General features: G+C 36.2%; 1 protein-coding gene across 1 annotated transcript in view; it reads left to right on the forward strand.

Moving 5' to 3' along the window:
- The window catches only part of SYNE1 (spectrin repeat containing nuclear envelope protein 1), a 288,350-nt gene that overhangs the window by 139,994 nt on the left and 129,545 nt on the right, over positions 1-18,811 (forward strand). Inside the window, 12 exon segments of the mRNA XM_054514453.1 lie at positions 3,301-3,437; positions 4,391-4,568; positions 6,607-6,789; positions 8,299-8,442; positions 8,772-8,927; positions 10,596-10,760; positions 11,872-12,044; positions 12,988-13,141; positions 13,280-13,423; positions 15,610-15,774; positions 17,090-17,407; positions 18,146-18,301. Coding sequence (XP_054370428.1) covers positions 3,301-3,437; positions 4,391-4,568; positions 6,607-6,789; positions 8,299-8,442; positions 8,772-8,927; positions 10,596-10,760; positions 11,872-12,044; positions 12,988-13,141; positions 13,280-13,423; positions 15,610-15,774; positions 17,090-17,407; positions 18,146-18,301 — 2,073 coding nt within the window.

The raw sequence follows: 18,811 nt of genomic DNA on the forward strand, positions 1-18,811 counted from the left end.
TTCCGCTGTAGATGTGTGGTCACCGCGGGCGGGAAACTTCCGCCAAGCGGGACTATCCAGTGCATCGTAAATCAGTACTTGCGGAAGGCATTTCTGTGAAAGCCCGACTTTCCAAACTCTTTGTGTTACCGTGATCACAGCGAGCGGTGGCAGAACACGTCCCTCCCCTTGGCCTCTGCTGTACCAGGCTTAGCAAACGCTGCCTGGATTTTAGGTGTTAAACCCAAGGCTCGCCCCTGGGAGGAAGCCAAGGAGCTGGCACACCGACTCTGGGCTGCGCTTCCAAGTTGCTCAGTGGTTCGAGCCAGAGTAGCATTTGATGGAGGAAATGTGAAGCTTTTCCTAAAAGCCAAGTAAGAAACTGGTGCCATTAAAATTTGTCAGGAATGTATTTGGCATATACTTTCCTTTTCTTGAAATATCCTCTATGTTATGCACATTGAGATCTTGCCCAATATTTAAAGAAATTAATCTGGAAATGGGTCTAATTCCTAATTGCTTTGCTTTGGAATGCAGTAGAATTGAGAGAAATAGAGGTTGTTTCTGTTCCTGATTGTCTCCTAGCAAAAGATTCCCATGTATATATCACAGCTCCTCCATGTAAATGTATACACATATTTGCAACAATCAAGATACATGTTTGTATCTCAACTACAATGAATCACAGATGTTGATGAAAGATACAGAGTATTTATCTTTCTGTGCAGCGCTGTAGTAAAGCAGTTTCAGTAGAGGGGAAGAGGTGTGTATTGCCTACTTTCTGACCCCTTGACTGCAGTCATGTTCAAAAAAGCCCCAGAACACAGCCCTTTTCTGTGAACTGAGAATATTGATCTCCTGCTGCAGGGTCTGTGCCAAGTTATTTCTGTGTCTTCTTTCACAGAATTCCCTGCTTGCTTGAGTGCCATTATGTGTCTGTAGGAGTAACAAAGAGGGCATTAAGATGAAGCAAATAATTGTACAAATATGAAAAATGTTCCATATATATGTGTTTTTAAAAAGGAAACAAAGCCATGGGATTGTAAGACACCAGGAATTTTTTATTTTATAAATGGAGAAGTATTAAATTGAAAGGCTATTGCTTTTATTAGTAGTATATATAATATGTACGCACTGTAGCTCTATATAAGAACACTCAGATTAGACAGTTGTAAAGTTTGGCTAAGGAGGAAGATGCAGAAGCAACTCATGAGCTAACTATGCATAGCCCCACTATGCAATTTTATTTATAGTTAGAAGAAATGTGACAGTAATCTTCTCATTGTTGGACCCCAGGGAAAGGCTCTATTGTGAATATAAAATAGTACTGCAGTTTCCATTTCTATTGTCTCACAGTGATTCTGTTGCCATGTTAGCCAAGGCCACAAATTAAAAATGCATTTCCTAATTCGTAGAATTAGCAAGATCATTCTGCTACTCTGTTATACTGAAGCTCTGTTCCCTTAGGTATGTGCAGCATTAGAGCAGCAGATTTTGTGCTTGAAATTCAGCAAATTATTTTTGTAATTGTCAGATTCACTATTAAATCCAACTGGCTGCAACAGTGATAGCACTGTATGGAAAAATGCCATGGTTAAATTTATCCTGTTTTGCAAGTTATTGCTCCTGTTTGTTAGTAGGCTGTGCCTAAGGCTGTATGTAATCAGAATAACCTCCTAGTAGTTTTTGAGGTAGGTTATTTGAAACTGAAAGACTGTGCTGGAAACAGGTGGTTCTAACCTTGTGTTAGTCTTAAGAGATGTTTTCTTTGCATAAAAAAGGGGTGGTTAGCAATTCATTATGGTGATTCCTGCCCTTGGCACTCTGTGACATCCTGTGTTTAGGTAATGCCCATTGTGGTGTGATTTTTAATGCTTTCCAAAAGAATGGTTTCAGTAGTTTAACTGTAAGTAAAGTAAGCAAAAAGTATTTAGTGTTTTTTTCTAAGCATTATTGCTCTTACATAATTACTTAGTTCAAATGCTACTTTATATGGCACTGAAACAAGTGACTATTTCAAGTATCTCTTAATCATGACTGAAGAGATTTATCATGTATGAGTAGCTCAAAGAAGATAGTCCATAATGAATAATGTAAATCGGGGCAGTCCTGTAAATCTGCTGCAGCAAAATATCATTTGTAGTTTTCCTCGACATTCAATTTTGTGCAGAACTCATTACAATGTATATTTTTAATCATCCTCTTTTTTTTTTCTTCTGAATATGTATGTATAAAAATATATATATATATATACTATATATATACATACATATATATATATATACACATATAAACTATATATATATATTCTTACACACACACACACACATATATATATATATATATATATATATATATATATATATATGCATCTTTAGAAATGTGTTTTGGGGGCATCTTTATCTCCTACTTCCAGGTCCCTGTTCAAATCTATCTTCACCTTCATATGATCTGTTTCTCAAGTTTATATTGTAAGTTTCTTCCAGACTGGCACTTTAGCCAAACTATTCTATACGTGCCAAATGCTCTGGTCTGCGTGCACTGCAGAACCTCTGCTGTTAGCCTGAGAGGAATGTCTGAAGAATTTAGTTCCTAGTGAGGCGAGGAGCCAAGTCTGCACTGCTCATTATGCTGGAGTAGCTGGCAGGATTCTGCAGTGAAGATGCTGTGGACATCATCAAGCACTGTTTTTGTTGGAGTACTTATCACACCTCTCCTTGTGACGCAAGCCAAGCCAACAAAATCTCTTTTTTTGTTTTGTTGGCTTAACTGTCTCCAAGGCACAAACCGTTCCAGTGCATCAATGACAGGCAGTAACCCAGTTACTCTGACATGATTGTGAGCAGCTGTACTTTTAAAATATGAAGTCATGTGTGAAAAGAGTTGAATCTAATCTGTTAAAAAGCTTTGTGCATAAATTAACTTTCTGGATACAGCTCAAAAAAATTTTAATTGAACCTGCTGAACTCAAGTCAACAGGATATTTATATTTATATGAACACATATCATTTGCTATTCTCCAAATGTATGGACTTTTATGTGTGTACAGCTAATTGACAATGCTGTTGCTTTATTAGAATGAAATTTTTATCTTAAAATGGGCTTCAAGAATATTTCGAGCTAAGGAAGTTGGGGCATCCAGAAATTTGGTCTCTAAAAGCTCATAATTTCAAACAAGGTACTGTAGACTTGATAGCTAAAATGTTCTTGAAATTAAACGTATAGATCTTAAATTAATTAATTTTAATTCTGATAAACTTTGATTAAAAAGTTGTGGCTTTTTTATGTTTACTCACCAATATTTTTCATTTATTTTAACAGGAAACTTTGGATGCTCTGGTAAAGTCTGAACAAATGACAGATGAGATCAAAACTCAGTTGAATGATCTTTGTCGATTTTCCAGGGATTTAAGTACTCATTCTTCAAAAGTTTCAGGGTTGATTAAGGAGTATAACAGGTATGCATTCATCTTGTTTAGAATTTATCTCGTGTGTGTGGGGGGGGGATGATGAGCTGTCTTTAAGGGAACCATTAATTAGAATTTTAGAACTAGAGACAGACATACGCAATAGTTAGAATCATTATTTTGATTTTGGTGTCAACAAAAGTTATGCAAAGCAGTAATTTGAGTTTTTTGAAATTTTTGCTTTCTTGAATCCAGGCTGTGCTACTAAATTCAGCTGAATCTAAATGTACATCTATACCTGATGTATTACAGGAGTCCTTGTAAAAAAGTGAGGCAGTAATATGTCTTATTTGCCTGAAAGAAAATTAACTATACCAGCTAGTTCAGATATTTTTCTTGATTTTGTCCTTCATACTATTCTTCTTTGTTTAGTTGGTTTCTTGAAGCAGGAACTAGCTAGGAAAGGTAGCATTTGCTCGCTTGCATTCTCTCAAGTCACTCTGATTTACTTTGGAGTATGACACCTGCATTTCAGACAGAAGAGTCTGTTGTTTCTTGCAGGAGATTTCAGCTTCTGGCTTCTGTAACTGCAGGAGGATGTGATTACTCAGATTGATCCTTTATAACCTTGTGGACTTAACAAAGCCACGGAAGTTAGAATTTTATTCACTGTAGTCCTGCACCATCTCCCTAGTGAGAGAAAGAGGCTTGCAGAATACATTGATGCTTAGGTGCACTGAGTCACTCTGTGGAAACACTTGTACCTGTCATATCTGTGACAGCTATGTCCCAATTTACATGCTTCACTTTTGAGAACTGAAAGCTTCTAATGGATTTCCTGGTGCCTCGGTTAAGTGCATAAATTTGGTAGGAGGAATCCAGGTTAACCTACCCTTACCATTGTGTTTCAGAGAACAAAATAATAGCATTGTCACCTAACAGAGTCCTGCCCTTCCTCCCTCCCTCCCTCGCTTTTTTCTTCTTCCCTGATGTGATAAACCCAGCCTCTGCCTGCAAGCCTCAAAAGGATGTCAGAGCAAAGAGCAGATCTTGCAGCAGAGATTTCGGACGGCTTTCAGGGACTTTCAGCAGTGGCTGGTCAATGCAAGAGTCACCACTGCCAAATGCTTTGACGTGCCTCAAAACATCAGTGAAGCTTCAGCTAGTCTGCAGAAAATACAGGTAACTTTATAGCAGTAAAGTACTAGTCTGAGGGAGACCAAATCAATTTCATGTACAGCTCAGATTTATTTCTTTGATTAATTACTGCTTTTGTTAATGTTGTTATTGTTAACACTAAAGGTGACTCATTGTAGAGAAATAAACACTTTTTTTTCTATTTTGTTTAGTTTAATTACTGGGCTACAGTTTGTAAGTAGTTATGTCTCATAATAGTTTTCCTTGCCTTGTTTCTTTTTTATAATGTGAGAAAAATGTGTTTTAGGTGGGAGAGTACTGTAAATCAGAATGATACCAGAATGGAGTCTTAGTACCTGGAGTTATTTCACAATTAAGTGAATACTTTTCATCATGTATGAAATTGGAGCTCTTATGGTACAAGAGCAGAGTTAAATTATAAGCAGTAGGAGCAGGCATTTAAAAAGAATATTTTTTACATAAACATGAAATAAGCCCAAACAGTTCTGTGGAAAGGAATGACAGTTGAAAGTATATTTTAATAAATCAAATGAAAGAAAGTTATTTTATTAATAGAACATAGCTATCATTTTAACTGAAACTAACAAAATGAGAATTATTTAATGAGGCTGTTATACCTTTAGTTAGATAGTATAACAGAAGAAATTTATAACTGTTTCTCAGAAAACACCAAAAGCCAAATCACCTCTTCCTCATTTTGCTATATTCACTTTCCTTTGCTTAAGGAGTCCATATAATGCTGTCTTGATATATCAAATATTTGACTGCATCATGTTGAGAATATCTTCAGAAGGGGGAAAAGTCCTGGTAATTTTTTGAACTAAATATAAATGTTTTAGGAAGGCTGGGGTTTTTTTTTCAACTGTGGGTTTCTTTTTTTAAATCACTAAAGCCCCCTCATAATATAAGACCATACCTTGTTCTCCTTCTCTCTGAAAGCTGCCTTAGATGAAATAAACTTTTTTTGGACAGCTTTAGGACTTCTAAAGATGTCTTGCTAACCTGTATAAACCTAAAATTTTGTTTTTCTTGAAAGTTAATGTTCTGTCTGTTAGCACATTTTACATCATTAAGTCACCAATATGTTTCATTTTAATATAGCCAGAATTTATAGTCCAAGTATCTCTAAGTTAACAGACCCTTTGGATTCTCCAATAAGACCTCTCATGTGACACAGAATCATAACCTGACCTAATAATTTTGGTATCAAGCCTGTTACTCCTGAGCATGGGTGTAACCTAATGATTATGTGTATTACATAATCATGATAATGTAATACACATAATCATGATAATGACAGTTTAAAATATTTCTATATAAGACTACTAAATTTCTTTGAGTCCTAAATGCTGACAAAGTTTTTTAATAAGTTACAAAGAGATTTTTCCAATAAATTGGAATTTGGAATAAATTGGAAACAATCTATCTGTTTCCTCACATTTCTGTATAATTCTTGTACCTGCATTTTTCCACACACTTATTGCACACCAGCACCATGCAAGATTTCTGTGAAGACTAATATTTCTAAACAGGGAAGGTAAATTAAGGATACAGAGGCATAAATCACACAGACTGGACATTGGTCAGGTTCTGAGCATCAGCCCACACCACCACATGCTCATGGCAAGTCCAGCACAGCTGGAGCTTGCCCATGGGCAGGGGTTTGGTCCAGTGTGTGCCTCTGAGGGTGTCCCTGTGTTATCTCTGTTAGGATAGCAGTTCCCTGAAATGAAACTTTTATCACTTTCTGTACTAGAGGTATTTGAGGGAATATATTACCCAACTAAATCAGTAGTAATTGTCTCATGAAGTACGGAAAATAACCCTAACCCTAATCCTGGAGTCTTAATATGTGTATTATTCAGACACTTTGATTTCTGGATCAAGTAGCTGTTTTCTCCAACTCCCATCAATACAAACAATATTGAAACGAATTTACTGAAAATACATCAGCACATTAGCAAGCAGAAACAGTAAACCCTCATCACTGATCAATTTTCTAGTAGCTTGACTTTTTGGGACTCAAAGTTCACCAGTTAGCTTTTTTTATTACTATTTTTAGGAATTCTTATCAGAAAGTGAGAATGGGCAACAAAAGCTAAACCTGCTGGCATCCAAAGGAGAACTACTGTGCTCTGTTTTACCAAAGGAAAAGGCTAAAGTTATCCAGGACAAATCTGCTGCTGCTAAAGAAGATTGGAAAAATTTTATCGCCACACTCCACGAGAAGAAATCTGCATTGGAGGTATTGAACCAGTCACAGTGAGGAAAGACTGGATCTAAATTTCCTCTTTGCTTCTATTTCAAACAGCACAGTTTAGATGTTGTGTATATCTGTGAGTGTTTACCATGTGACAGAACTAAGAAGTAGATGCTTTCAAGAAGTCTTACTCTTTTGCTTGCATTTTGCTTTTGTTTACTTCTGCTATCTTTATGACCTGATTTCACTTTAATGTGGTGTTTCATGCAGAAGGGTGTTGTTCAGAATCAAAGACAGCAGTTTCTGAAATTCAGTAGTCTCATCAAATGTACTGGGTTTCTAAAAAATATTTTCTTTCTGAAAAATAGTTTTAGTATGGGTTTCTGAAACAGCTGCTTATTGAATCGTCCCAGCAGAGTATGCAAATTTTGTTTCTCTTACTCAAATAAGTGAAATGTACTTATTTAATTGAGCAACTTTTTAAGTAACTGCAAGTGCCTTTCTCTGTTCAGAACTAACAGTTCAACCAGTAGGTGGTGAATATCTTAAAATCATAAACTTTTTAAGGTCATAGGTTTTAAGGTCAAAATGTCTCATCTGAAATTCCCTGCATAGAATAGGATAATTAAAGTTCCTCGACATTCTTGTTTCAAACCAGTGCTGCCCAGAAAGGTGATAAAAAGTTTAAATACACTTAATGCATTATGTAGGAAAGCATTTCAAAGAAAATTCTCAGGTAGCAAGGACTTACCTTTCTTCATCTCAAGGTTGCCATGGAAAGAGGATGTTCTCAGTCTTTTTGAGTTAAGCATTTTTCAGTCTCACAGGCTTAGTTTTTTATTCAGATGTTTAAGTGATATGGGTGTAGCTAAAAAGAAAATTAAATATGTCTGGGGGAAAAATACATTAAAATAAATAGGGCGCAGGAGTTATGCTGTTCAGGTTTTTTTTCCACATTAATTATTTTAGGTGCTCTTTTATTAAATAATGCAGAATAAGCCTGCAAGAAAAGTATGCAGGCCTGAAGGAATGCTGTCATATGCATTTAATGCACTTTTTATGATCAAAATTTTACTCTATAAAAAGAATACAACCAAAAGTGTTCCCCAGGAGTGGGTTGAATTTAGACATTACCTAGAAACCTTAACAGCCCATTTAAGGAGGGCTTAATGTTAATAACTGAAGTCACATATTAGATAACTCACATCCTAAATTAGCCTTTATTCACACTACCTTAGTTATGCAAACTGGAATTAGATTAAGTCAAGTCTCATAAAATGTGTAAAGCTTTACCATCAAAAGAAATTTGTTTCAGCCTTCCCTCAGCTGTGTTGTACATTGTTACTTCTATTTTGCTTTTTAAAGTGTGCCCTATCAAACTTTTATTTCAGTGTCTGTGGGATAAGAACAGGCAGAGCTCATGTAATTTATTTGAAGAGTTTTTTATAATTTGCCTGCAGTTATATATCCTTTTTGTGTTCTTGATCTGTGTGTTATGAATTAGTTATGTCTAGTGCACTGGGACTATTCATAGAAATTTGCATGCCTTCCTAGAGCTTAAAGATCCAGATGAAGGACTTTGAAGCAACTGCTGAGCCTCTGCAGGAGTGGCTGACCACAACTGAGAAGATAGTACAAGGAAGTAGCAGTCGGCTCCATGATCTTCCTTCCAAGAGGAGAGAACAGCAAAAGCTCCAGGTGACTTATAAGGGCTCTTAACACAGCCAGACCTTCCCGTTCCATTCTCCTGGCCTCATTGGTTACTTACAAAAGCTTAATCATTCTAGCATCCTGACCTCTAAATAAGATGGGAACTGTTTTTGAGGTTTGCTGTTGATGATCCTGTTCCATCAAGTTTTGCATCTCCACGTTTCTTATGACATGCTGCTCCATTGCTGTAACCGTATGGTGTGCCTGTCTCAGCAAGCTTGCCATATGTCACTTCTATTTTTCATGGCACCTTCATGCTTCTCCATCTCCTGCTTTCTTGCACCCACTCTTATTATTACTGTGCTTGTGCTTTACAGTCTGTCCTTGAGGAAATAAGCTGCCACGAGCATCAGCTCAACAGGCTAAAAGAGAAAGCTCAGCAGCTGTGGGAAGAACAAGCTGTCAGCAAAAGCTTTATGCGCAGAGTGTCTCAGTTGTCTTCTCAGTATCTTACTCTAAGCAATCTGACAAAGGTAATGCATCCAATGTATGTGCTCCTAAGCAACTCCTGTGATGTATGTGGGGAAAAATAAAGACTGAAATGTGAAACACTGCAGTTATCTTGCTTGCCTGCTCTGTGATATGTCTGAGCTATTCTGTCTTTCACATTGACTTATAAGAGTGGAGAGTAAGGACTGTCAACAAAATATAACTTTGATTTTTTGTTATTAATTTTTAAAAGTGTACTGATTAAGAAGTAAATCCCACCCGATTATACAATAATCAGACTTTCTTTTGATTCTTTCAAGCATGAAGACAGTTTTTGTAATAAGTTGCATCTGAAAGAGGCATTTTTCAAAAATTAGCAGAGATGGAGTTTTTTCTAGAAAATACAAAATGCAGACAAGTTGTTATTTTATCTTATCCTATAATGATGATGATTGGCATTGTAACTATTTTCACCTAAAAATAATAGGTTGGTCTTCTAAAAAAAAATTACCTCTTAAGCTGCTTTTAAATGTTCAAGGGGAGGCATAGGCCAAATTTTAAACCATCAGACCAAGAACCGAGAGTTTAACATCTCTTTTTTTGATCTTGCCACTCTTCACCTCTTAATAGTTCTACCATCTCTCTAGTGGAGACAGATAAGAAAACCTCCATATTAAGACTGTTATTTTTCTCAAAGTTCATGTCATGAAGAAGGCTTGATAAATGCTTACAGTTGCTACAGTAACTAGAATGATTAAGGATATAGGAAATATGTTTTGGAATAACAATTCAATTCAGAAAGTATATGTGTTTAAGGGATTGCTACTTTGGCAATTCCTACTTTTTCTGTAGAAGAAACAATTATAAAGCATATATTTGATTTACTGAAAATTATTGTATGCATGGCCATAATAAATTTTCATGTCTACAAAATGAGAAAGTGAAAAACGAATGAGTTACTAACACAGGCTTATGCAAGCAGAAACTTGTAGGACAGGTCAGGATGAGCAGGTGTCATCTAAGGTGCAGGATACATATGGTCCAGCATATTAGAGAAACCCTGAACCCTTTTGGATAGCCATGGATCTTGAGGAAGATCCCTCTCAGTAATTTCCAAAGCCTGTTATATTGACTTGATATTAGTTCTCTGTCACAGTGGAAAAAAAAACACTCTGCCTTGTATTCTTGTTCACCTCAAGCCTTTTAGCAATGTAACTACAGCATTTGTTTTTGATTTGTATGAGTGTCAGTGATTTTTCAGAAGAATTGTTTTACTAGTGAGAGTCATTGAGGAAACAGGTCTTTACCAAATATCAACAAAGCAATTTTTGCTGCAGTGGTGTAGCTTCTTGGGCTTAAATCTGTTGTTGCACTGGCTGATTGCACAAGTTAGCTTCCATTGCAACACTGACATGGAGCTAAGATGTGATTTACCATATGTTTAAGAAAAAGTGAAACCAGAAAACTGCAGCTTTAGATTTAGAAAATAAAAAAGTACATTTCTGAGATTTTAATTTGTATTTTATGTTTGGACAATTCATTTGTGTGTGAATGCAAAATCCATTCCATGCTTAAGTGTACTTGTAATTATCAGTATATGAAGCAAACTTCTCTGTATGATCGATGAGACTCATTCTAAAGTCCATGAGTTGGTATGGGGAATAGGGAATCCTTTAAATAGCTGTTGGTGCTAATTGCAGTATGAATTGCAGGAGAAAGTTTCCAGAATGGATAGGATTGTGGCAGAGCACCAGCAGTTCTCACAGAGTGTCAAGGACCTCCAGGACTGGGTTGCTGATGCAGTTCACATGCTGGATTCTTACTCCCATCCTACTGCAGACAAGAGTGTTCTGGATAGCCGGATGCTAAAACTGGAGGTATGGAAACAGGAGTTCAAAACCTGCTCTCTTTTACATATATATGAAGAATACAAATATAGGATAGTTAGTTGTTGCATATTAGTCTAATAACTGTTGCTCAGATGCTGATTTTCAGTTTATTCAAAAGTAACTCCTTTTGTAGCAGAAAGAGCTCGTTAATAGAACTTTTCTCTAAGAAGTAGATAAGGACCTTAATGACATGGACAACTGCATATATGAAAATTCTTGAAGTACTCAAATGATGTTGTGTGGCTGATGAAGGTTAAATGTAAGAAGTAGGGTAGTCACTTCTGTTAGATTAGTATATTTCAATATACCTAGATCTTACAGGTGATACAGTTGATTCAGCAAATCTTTTCCTATAATTATTTGCTTTTAAAATGGTGGCGACAGTTAAGAAAATAACATCTGCTAACAACAGATGCTATTTAGGGCATTATTTAGAAGACAATATTTTCATTTTATTGATGTCTTGGATTCTGAGCCAAAGATCTTCAAAATTATAAGGTTAGGTCAAAAAGCAAAAGATTGTAGCATAATACTAAAATTATGTTTTGGCTTTTGTTTATTGAATCTTTTGGGTTCATGCTTTCAGGCTTGTCATGACTACATAGTGTTAAAAACTGTGAGTTTGCAACTGCACAGCTCCAGGAGCTGAAGTCCCCAGGCTAACATTGATGACAGATTTTATTTGTTGATACTGTCATGTTGCAAATATATACTGGAGTGGTAGAACTGTATTTCAGCTCTGTAGAAGAGCTTTGTCATTACATCTTGTTGTCTGTATGAATGAATCCTCCTGTTTTCCTTCTAAGTGAAGTTTTCTTTGGAATGTCAGCCTTTTCACCGAACAGTACCTTTTCTGATATACTCTAAGTACATGCACAGATTCCACAAAAATTTTCCTGTAAACTAAGGGTTTTTTTAATAGCCTGAACCTACCCATTGAAAGTCACTTCCTTTTGTGAAGCCCAGCTGTGAACCCCACTGTCCATCTTCTGATTCACTACAAGCTGCTAAATATGATCAGGTTATGTTCCATTGAAGCTAGTTAGAATATTCATGTCCAGGTAATGATAAAAATAAAGTATATCCACTCACTTCTTAGGGCCTGCTAGCAGTGAAACAAGAAAAAGAAGTCCAAATGAAAATTGTTCTGACAAGAGGAGAATCTGTTCTGCAAAATACTTCTCTGGAGGGAGTACCAGTGATTGAAGGCCAATTGCAAAATCTGAAAGACAGCTGGGCTTCTCTTCTGTCTGCTTGTATCCAGTGTAAGAGGTAAAAAGGGAGTGAGGTCAAGAATGATGCTTAGTAACAAAGCACTGTCAAAGCTTTTGAAATGTAATTACTTCAGGAGTCAAATTCATGTAAAATGATTGTACATGCCAAACAATCTTAGAAGTTGTGATAGATTCATTTGAAGTAGAAGAAGGGGAGGAAACTCTGAGAGATCTAAGCTTTATTAACACTTATTGTCAATGTACTCCTAAAATTGGATTCCATGTTCATCATCTTGAATATTTTACTTTGTATTGAACTTGATGCTTTGAAACCTCAGAAATGAGATTTTTTTCATGGGCATTAATGGTTGCTCTGTCAAGATCCTGCCTGCTTTTCCACTGGCTACCATTCCAAAGAACATACTGTAAATTACAGTGTCCAACAGTGCTGCTCCTAGTGATAGAATAAAGAAATATAAAGGAAAAAAATTGAGATTTCTCTGGTGGAGCATCAATAGTTGCAAATGTTTCAAGTTAAAGAAACAAGGGTAATTAAACATTAGAATGCAGCAACTTTTGAATGTAGGCAAAGGGGCAGGAAATTCTGATTCTGGATCTTATGCTTTCAGTTGCAATTCATTTACTAAACCTAGAACGTGTCAGCTACATAAATTACTTAGATAATAAGTAATTATATAATAAATATAAATTATTTATCTAATCTAAATAGATAAATTATTTACTATTTATAAATTATTATTTATAGATCTAAATAAATAAATTATTAAGATACTTAATATTCCAGGTTTGGAAAACTTAATATCTCTTTGTTAGTCAAACAGTACTGCTAGTTAAAACCTGTAGGATTTTAATAGATTGCTCATCTTGTGATGTATCTCTCTCATAAAAATATTCTAGAATATCTGTATATGACTATATCTCACAGCTCAAATAGCACAGAACTTTCACTATCACAAAAAATATGTATTTTTAAATTACAGTCAACTTGAAGGAGCTCTCTCCAAATGGACGAGTTACCAGGAAGATGTTAATCAGTTTTCCAGATGGATGGACAAAGTAGAAACAAGTATGAATGCTTCTGAAAGGCAATATGCTGAACTGAGGGAAAAAACAGCTGCCCTCAGCAAGGCAAAGGTGTGTTTGATTTACAACAAACCATCAACAAGTACATAACACCTTAGAGGCAATAAACCAAACTGTCTAGCTGCAAGATTAATCTGTGGTCTTGTTTTAATGGTGCCCTTTATGTGTTCTTCCCTTTCTGTTTTGCAGCTACTCAATGAAGAAGTGTTGAGTCATAACAGCCTGTTGGAGACTATTGAAGTGAAAGGAAAGGGCATGGCTGAGCACTACATTGCTCAGCTTGAGCTGCAAGACCTTCAGGAGAGGTATAAGTTCCTCAAAGAAAGAACAAAGGTACAGTTTTTCTTCATAGCACTACTTGTTTAGCTGGCAACAAGGAAAAGATATTTTCATTGATCATTTATTTTACAGTTACATGAGGATTAAGAGTTTGGGGACAGCTGTAACTTACTGTAACAGAAACCTACTAGGGTGATTAACAAGTCTGTCTTCCTGTACTGAGCTTCAGGTCTTTTAGAAGGGTTTTAAAAATCAGAATAGTCTGAGGAACTCCATGTCAAAAGGTTCATTGACTTCAGCCAGATATAACTTTACCCAGTGTGACTGAAATGTTGAAAAAATCTTCAGACTTGTGATTTGCATAAGTGTATGGTTGCATTAAATTTTATCAGTCAGTTGTGTGATTCACAAATGTTTGGCAGCTACAGAGATTTTATGAATGGGCATGAACCTTATTAGAAAGTTAACTGACACAAGTATAATAGGTACTACATTTCCTGATAAATATTGATTTTGTATATCTGGAAAAATTTAGGACATAGATTAAGATCAGGATGGGGTTTAGGGTAAGATATAAGGTAAAAAAGAAATAATAAAAGACCTGGTGATAGAGATAAATCTAGGCAATTACCTCCAGTTAACCCAAGTTCTTCTGTGATAATTAAATAATGACTAACACATGTTCAAACAGCCGAGTTTGCTTCAGAATAGTAATGTAGTAAAATTGAATTCTGTTGTCTCAGTGATGCCTTTGTCATGAAGAATGACAAAATTCAAAATTCAGCCAAAATTCAGTTTTTCAAACACATAAGTGATTCAGTGTTTTGTGGACCTCTCTTCCACAACTGCAAAAAATGCCATGCTCGATATTATTCTTTTGAGCTTGAGTGAATAAAATTGCTCAGATTTGCAGAGAGATAGACAAGTCCTGGGAAGTGCTGGTAAATATACTGTTCCATGGAGATGCCCTAGTCATTACCTTTTTCTCCTACACAAAGCTATACAAGCTACCTGTATTTGCTCAGTTAGACTAACAGTGTGGGAATGAGAAGAAATGGATGGTGGCTCACTGAGGCAAGAGTTCTGTACATATTACCTCATGTAGCAAGAATCATTGCTTCTTTCTCCAGATGACTGGGCTTCTCTGTTCCCAGCTGTGGTGATAGTGTTAAGTATTAATAGGGCAATCAGCTATGAGAAAGAAATTAAAAATTCAAAGCAAATAGCTGGAAAGTTAAGAATGTTCAAATATTTTACTGATCCTCTGGCCAGGCTGGAAACGTGATAAGATTCCCCAAGGATTTATGGCCCACGTCTGAACAAACCAAGAGTTGTAATTTCCTAAGCCCCTGTTGAGAGGCAAGAAAACTGGTCTCCCTTCTCCCATTCCCACTTCTGGGCATGGACAAGCCTTTTAAAAGATGTGATAGGACTCCTGTTCTCCTCCTTTGTCCCGCTAGACAGACCTGTTAGAAATAAGAGGTAAAGCAGACAGTAAATTCATAGGTTTATTAAAGTGTTTGTCTTTTTATCAACCTGCTGCTCTCAAATGAAGCCTGTCTTGTCTCCATCAGAACTTGGTTCCCCATTCCCATAATTTCTTAGAAGATGGGAATTACATGTAGTATATTTTTCTTGCACTTAGTAAGAGTAATCTTGTACCAATATATGACACCTTTCCCTCTGTACTCCAGATACGGTAATATTTTAGTGCTGAAATTTTTGTAACTTGCTCACCCACATACACAGAAGAGTTGTAGTCTGTTTCTTACTGTGTGTAGGGACTGCTGATATCTTCAAACTTAAGATAGTGGATATTCCTAACAGAAGATTCCACTTCCATTTGCAAAAAAAAACATGTCAAGTAAAAGAAAAGAATGCAATTTCTAAGGTCATATGCTTATTAATCCCTTCAGCAAAGTTGATTTAAATTGCAGTAAAAATCAAGGAAGTTTTTTGTTATTAACCACTAAGGTGTTATTTAAAAGTAATCCCAGATCAAAACTAAATCTAAGAAGTTACAAACTTATCTTCTGGAATAAGTATTTTTACCCCTATGTGTCTCCCTCTTTCCCTATAATCAATTGAGTCATCTTCAGAATTCAAGTACTCTTGAATTCTTTGAAAGTTCAGCATCAGATTCAAACCTTTTCCCTTGATGGATGGCTGGGGTTTATGTTCTCTTGGTTTGACAATACACTAAGATATGTATACAAATTTGTAAATATTTTCACATACAGGAGGCTGTAACAAAAGCTGAAGGACTGCTTACTTTACACCAAGAGTACCAAAGAAATCTGAAGGCCTTTGAAGTATGGCTGGAGAAGGAGCAGGAAAAACTTGACTGTTTATCACATCTTGATGGTGATGCCCAGGAACAGGAGGCAACACTACGAGATTTACAGGTATGTGATGTGTGACACCCTCAGGAAAATAAAAATTTTAAAAAATACAATTAAATTTAAAAAACAATCAATCCTCTGATGGTATAGTAACAGACTAATATTTATTGCCAGACAAAAATTGTCTTGAGACCAACTGGAAATTGCAACATATATGAACCCTTTGTTGCTCCAAAGTAGTGCCAATAAAGGTAGTGGAAATACTGTTGCTCATTCTGGAAAAAAAGTGTCAGGCCTTGAATGAAATCTCCAGGCCTACTAATCCTTTCTTGAAAGTATTGAATTTTTCTTAGTTGTTGCTCTATCTCTTCTTTTCCCTATGTGTTCCATAAAATACGAAGAGTGTTTTCATTGGTGTTCCATCTTTTATTGCTCACAGTGCAGGTGCACCTACTTTCAGGCAGTTCCACTCACTCAGGCTGGCTCCCATAGTGAGGTGGGAAGACTTCCACTGACTGACTTCAGTGAAAGTGAACAGTAAACCCATAGTGCTTCAGTAATTCCCCAGTTATTATCTTAAGCTGACTTAAAATGCTTTAATACCTGTTGTTGAAGGAGCACAAAGTCTGTACTTGAGATATGAAATGTTTATTACCTTATTCGGGATACTGAGAGGGTCTTTGTATGATCAGGGACTCTGCATATCCTTCTGCTCATTATAGTTACTCTACAAAACCCATTTGAAAATATGGATATGTATCTCAAGTGAAATCTGAGATGAAACACAACTGTGTTTTGTAAAGGTAATTTCCTTGTTATGTTTTCTAATCAGATTTAATCACTTTGTACTTTCTGATTAATTGCTAATAAGCATGAAAATGCCATATATGTCTAGGAGAGGGTATCAAAAATTAGTCTGGAGTGTTGTCTCAAACATATGTAACAATAAATTGTTGGTTTATTTTGGAAGATTGAAGCCTCATTTTTTAAAGAGATTCAACTTTAGAACCAGTCTTACGGTCTGCTTTCCACATCTGGAAAGTTTTGAATTTATGCTGTGGTGAATGAATTCCATCCATCCATCCCATGCTGTCTCAGTCAGCCAGTGTTTCAGAACTGATGAACTTGGCAGGAGAGGAAAGAATTCAATGCATGCTTTGTCAATAATTTTCTGCAGTTCAGTTGTCAGTAATAATGATACTTGGTGTGCTTTGTAAGTGAGCATGCTGTGTTATTAGAGGAAAGACTCTCTAATATATGTTTCACCATAGATAACTAAAGAGAATGCCCAACTGTCTTCAGAGGAGCCAAGGGGGTTTTTGCCATGCGTGAATGAAAGCTGTCAATGTAGGGTATGTAACTAACTCTGCCTTTACAGGAGCTGCAGGTCCACTGTGCAGAGGGACAAGCATTATTGAATGCTGCTGTCCATGCCAGAGAGGAGGTAATTCCCTGGGGAATTCCCCAGATAGAAGACAGAGCCCTGGAATCTTTACGGCAGGACTGGCAAGTTTATCAGCACAGGCTTTCTGAAGCAAGAAGCCAATTAAATGCCACTGTGAGCAAACTGAGGTTAATGGAGAAAAAATTTCAGAAGGTTAATGACTGGTTAACAAACCTGGAGGAGAAAGTTGCCATCAGGACGGGGAGGAGGTCTGGTAGAGCAACAAAAGAAATGCAGCTTCAACAAATGAAGGTAAAGAATATAGTTAAGGCATTCCTTAAACAAAATAATATGTGTGGTTTCCATGTCAATTCCTGATGGCACTGCGAAAATGAGAGCAAGCTTTTCAATTTATTCTGAGTTGTTAACTAAAATTATGTTTCCAAGAGAGCTTTGTGCCTTCTAAATCCAGGTTCCTCCCATTTTACTGGTGGAGGTATGGCTATAACAATGTTGAAATCTTGCAGGGACATCTGTAATTCAAATTCTCCGTAGTGTATGACAATGTAACTGAGTACAAAGATAGGCAGTGGAATGGAAAAGTATAAATATGGTAACAAGAGTAAAAGGTGGCCAACTGTGTTATGAAGTCCCCACTGTGTTGATGTAATAATTCTCCTTGAGTCGAGAAGACATGGTTCTGAATAAACACAGGAAGCCAGGTTACACTTTACAGTCATCTTCAAAACTTCAGGTGAAATCTATAGAAAGTCCAGATTGTATTTCTACTATTATTTTTCAAGGGAGAAAAAATTGCAAGTATTGTATCGGTAGTAATGAAATGCAGTCCATATGGGATGAAAATCTTTCCAGCATATTTGTTACAATAACTTTCATTAGATTCTGCTTTATTTTTCAGTTGTAAATGAATGTTTACAGCCATGTATTTGTTTTTCTTTTCAATGATTTCCTGACTTAGTTACAACTAAATTCCTGATTGTTTGAGATGTATGAATCAGTCATATAAGTTTGATAATTTCTTTTTCATAGAAGTGGCATGAAGACATTACAATCTACAAAGATGATGTAGAGGAGGTTGGGGTATTGGCTCAGCAAATACTAGAGGAAAATCTCACTGCAAGTAGAATGGGAAGTCAGGCTACACAGCTTACATCTCGCTACCAAACTCTTCTTCTTCATGTCTTGGTAAGTAACATCATAAGTTGTAACATCATAAGTTGCCAGTTAAGAAGCAAATACAAGCGTTTGTAATTAGACTTTATCAGAGTCTGTTCATTACTGTAGACTCATTAGCACAACATTCACATATATATTCAGATACATATACACATTGATTTCATTGGATTAAATGTATTACAGAAACATAATCAGGATAATGAAGCCGAATGCCCTGTCACTATCTTTTTGATAGTTTCAGAGGAGAAATTCAGAATAAAGTATGCTTGAATGCCGATTGACCTGAAGAGAAATGTTTTCAGACTGCCACTGATACACATTAGTATGTGGAATTTTGATTTAGTAAGGTGAAGTCTTCAGGTTAATTTAAGTAGTAATTGCCTCATAGTACTGTAATGAAAAGTCACAATTCAAAGTTCAAAATGTGAGTACATTTTCAGCGTTTAGTATTAGTTCAGTTTTAACATTGGTGATTGACATACGTGCACCCTGACAAGAGCCCTGTAAGAATTATTCACT

This window comes from Molothrus ater, chromosome 3, assembly GCF_012460135.2.
Source record: "Molothrus ater isolate BHLD 08-10-18 breed brown headed cowbird chromosome 3, BPBGC_Mater_1.1, whole genome shotgun sequence".
Lineage (NCBI taxonomy): Eukaryota > Metazoa > Chordata > Aves > Passeriformes > Icteridae > Molothrus > Molothrus ater.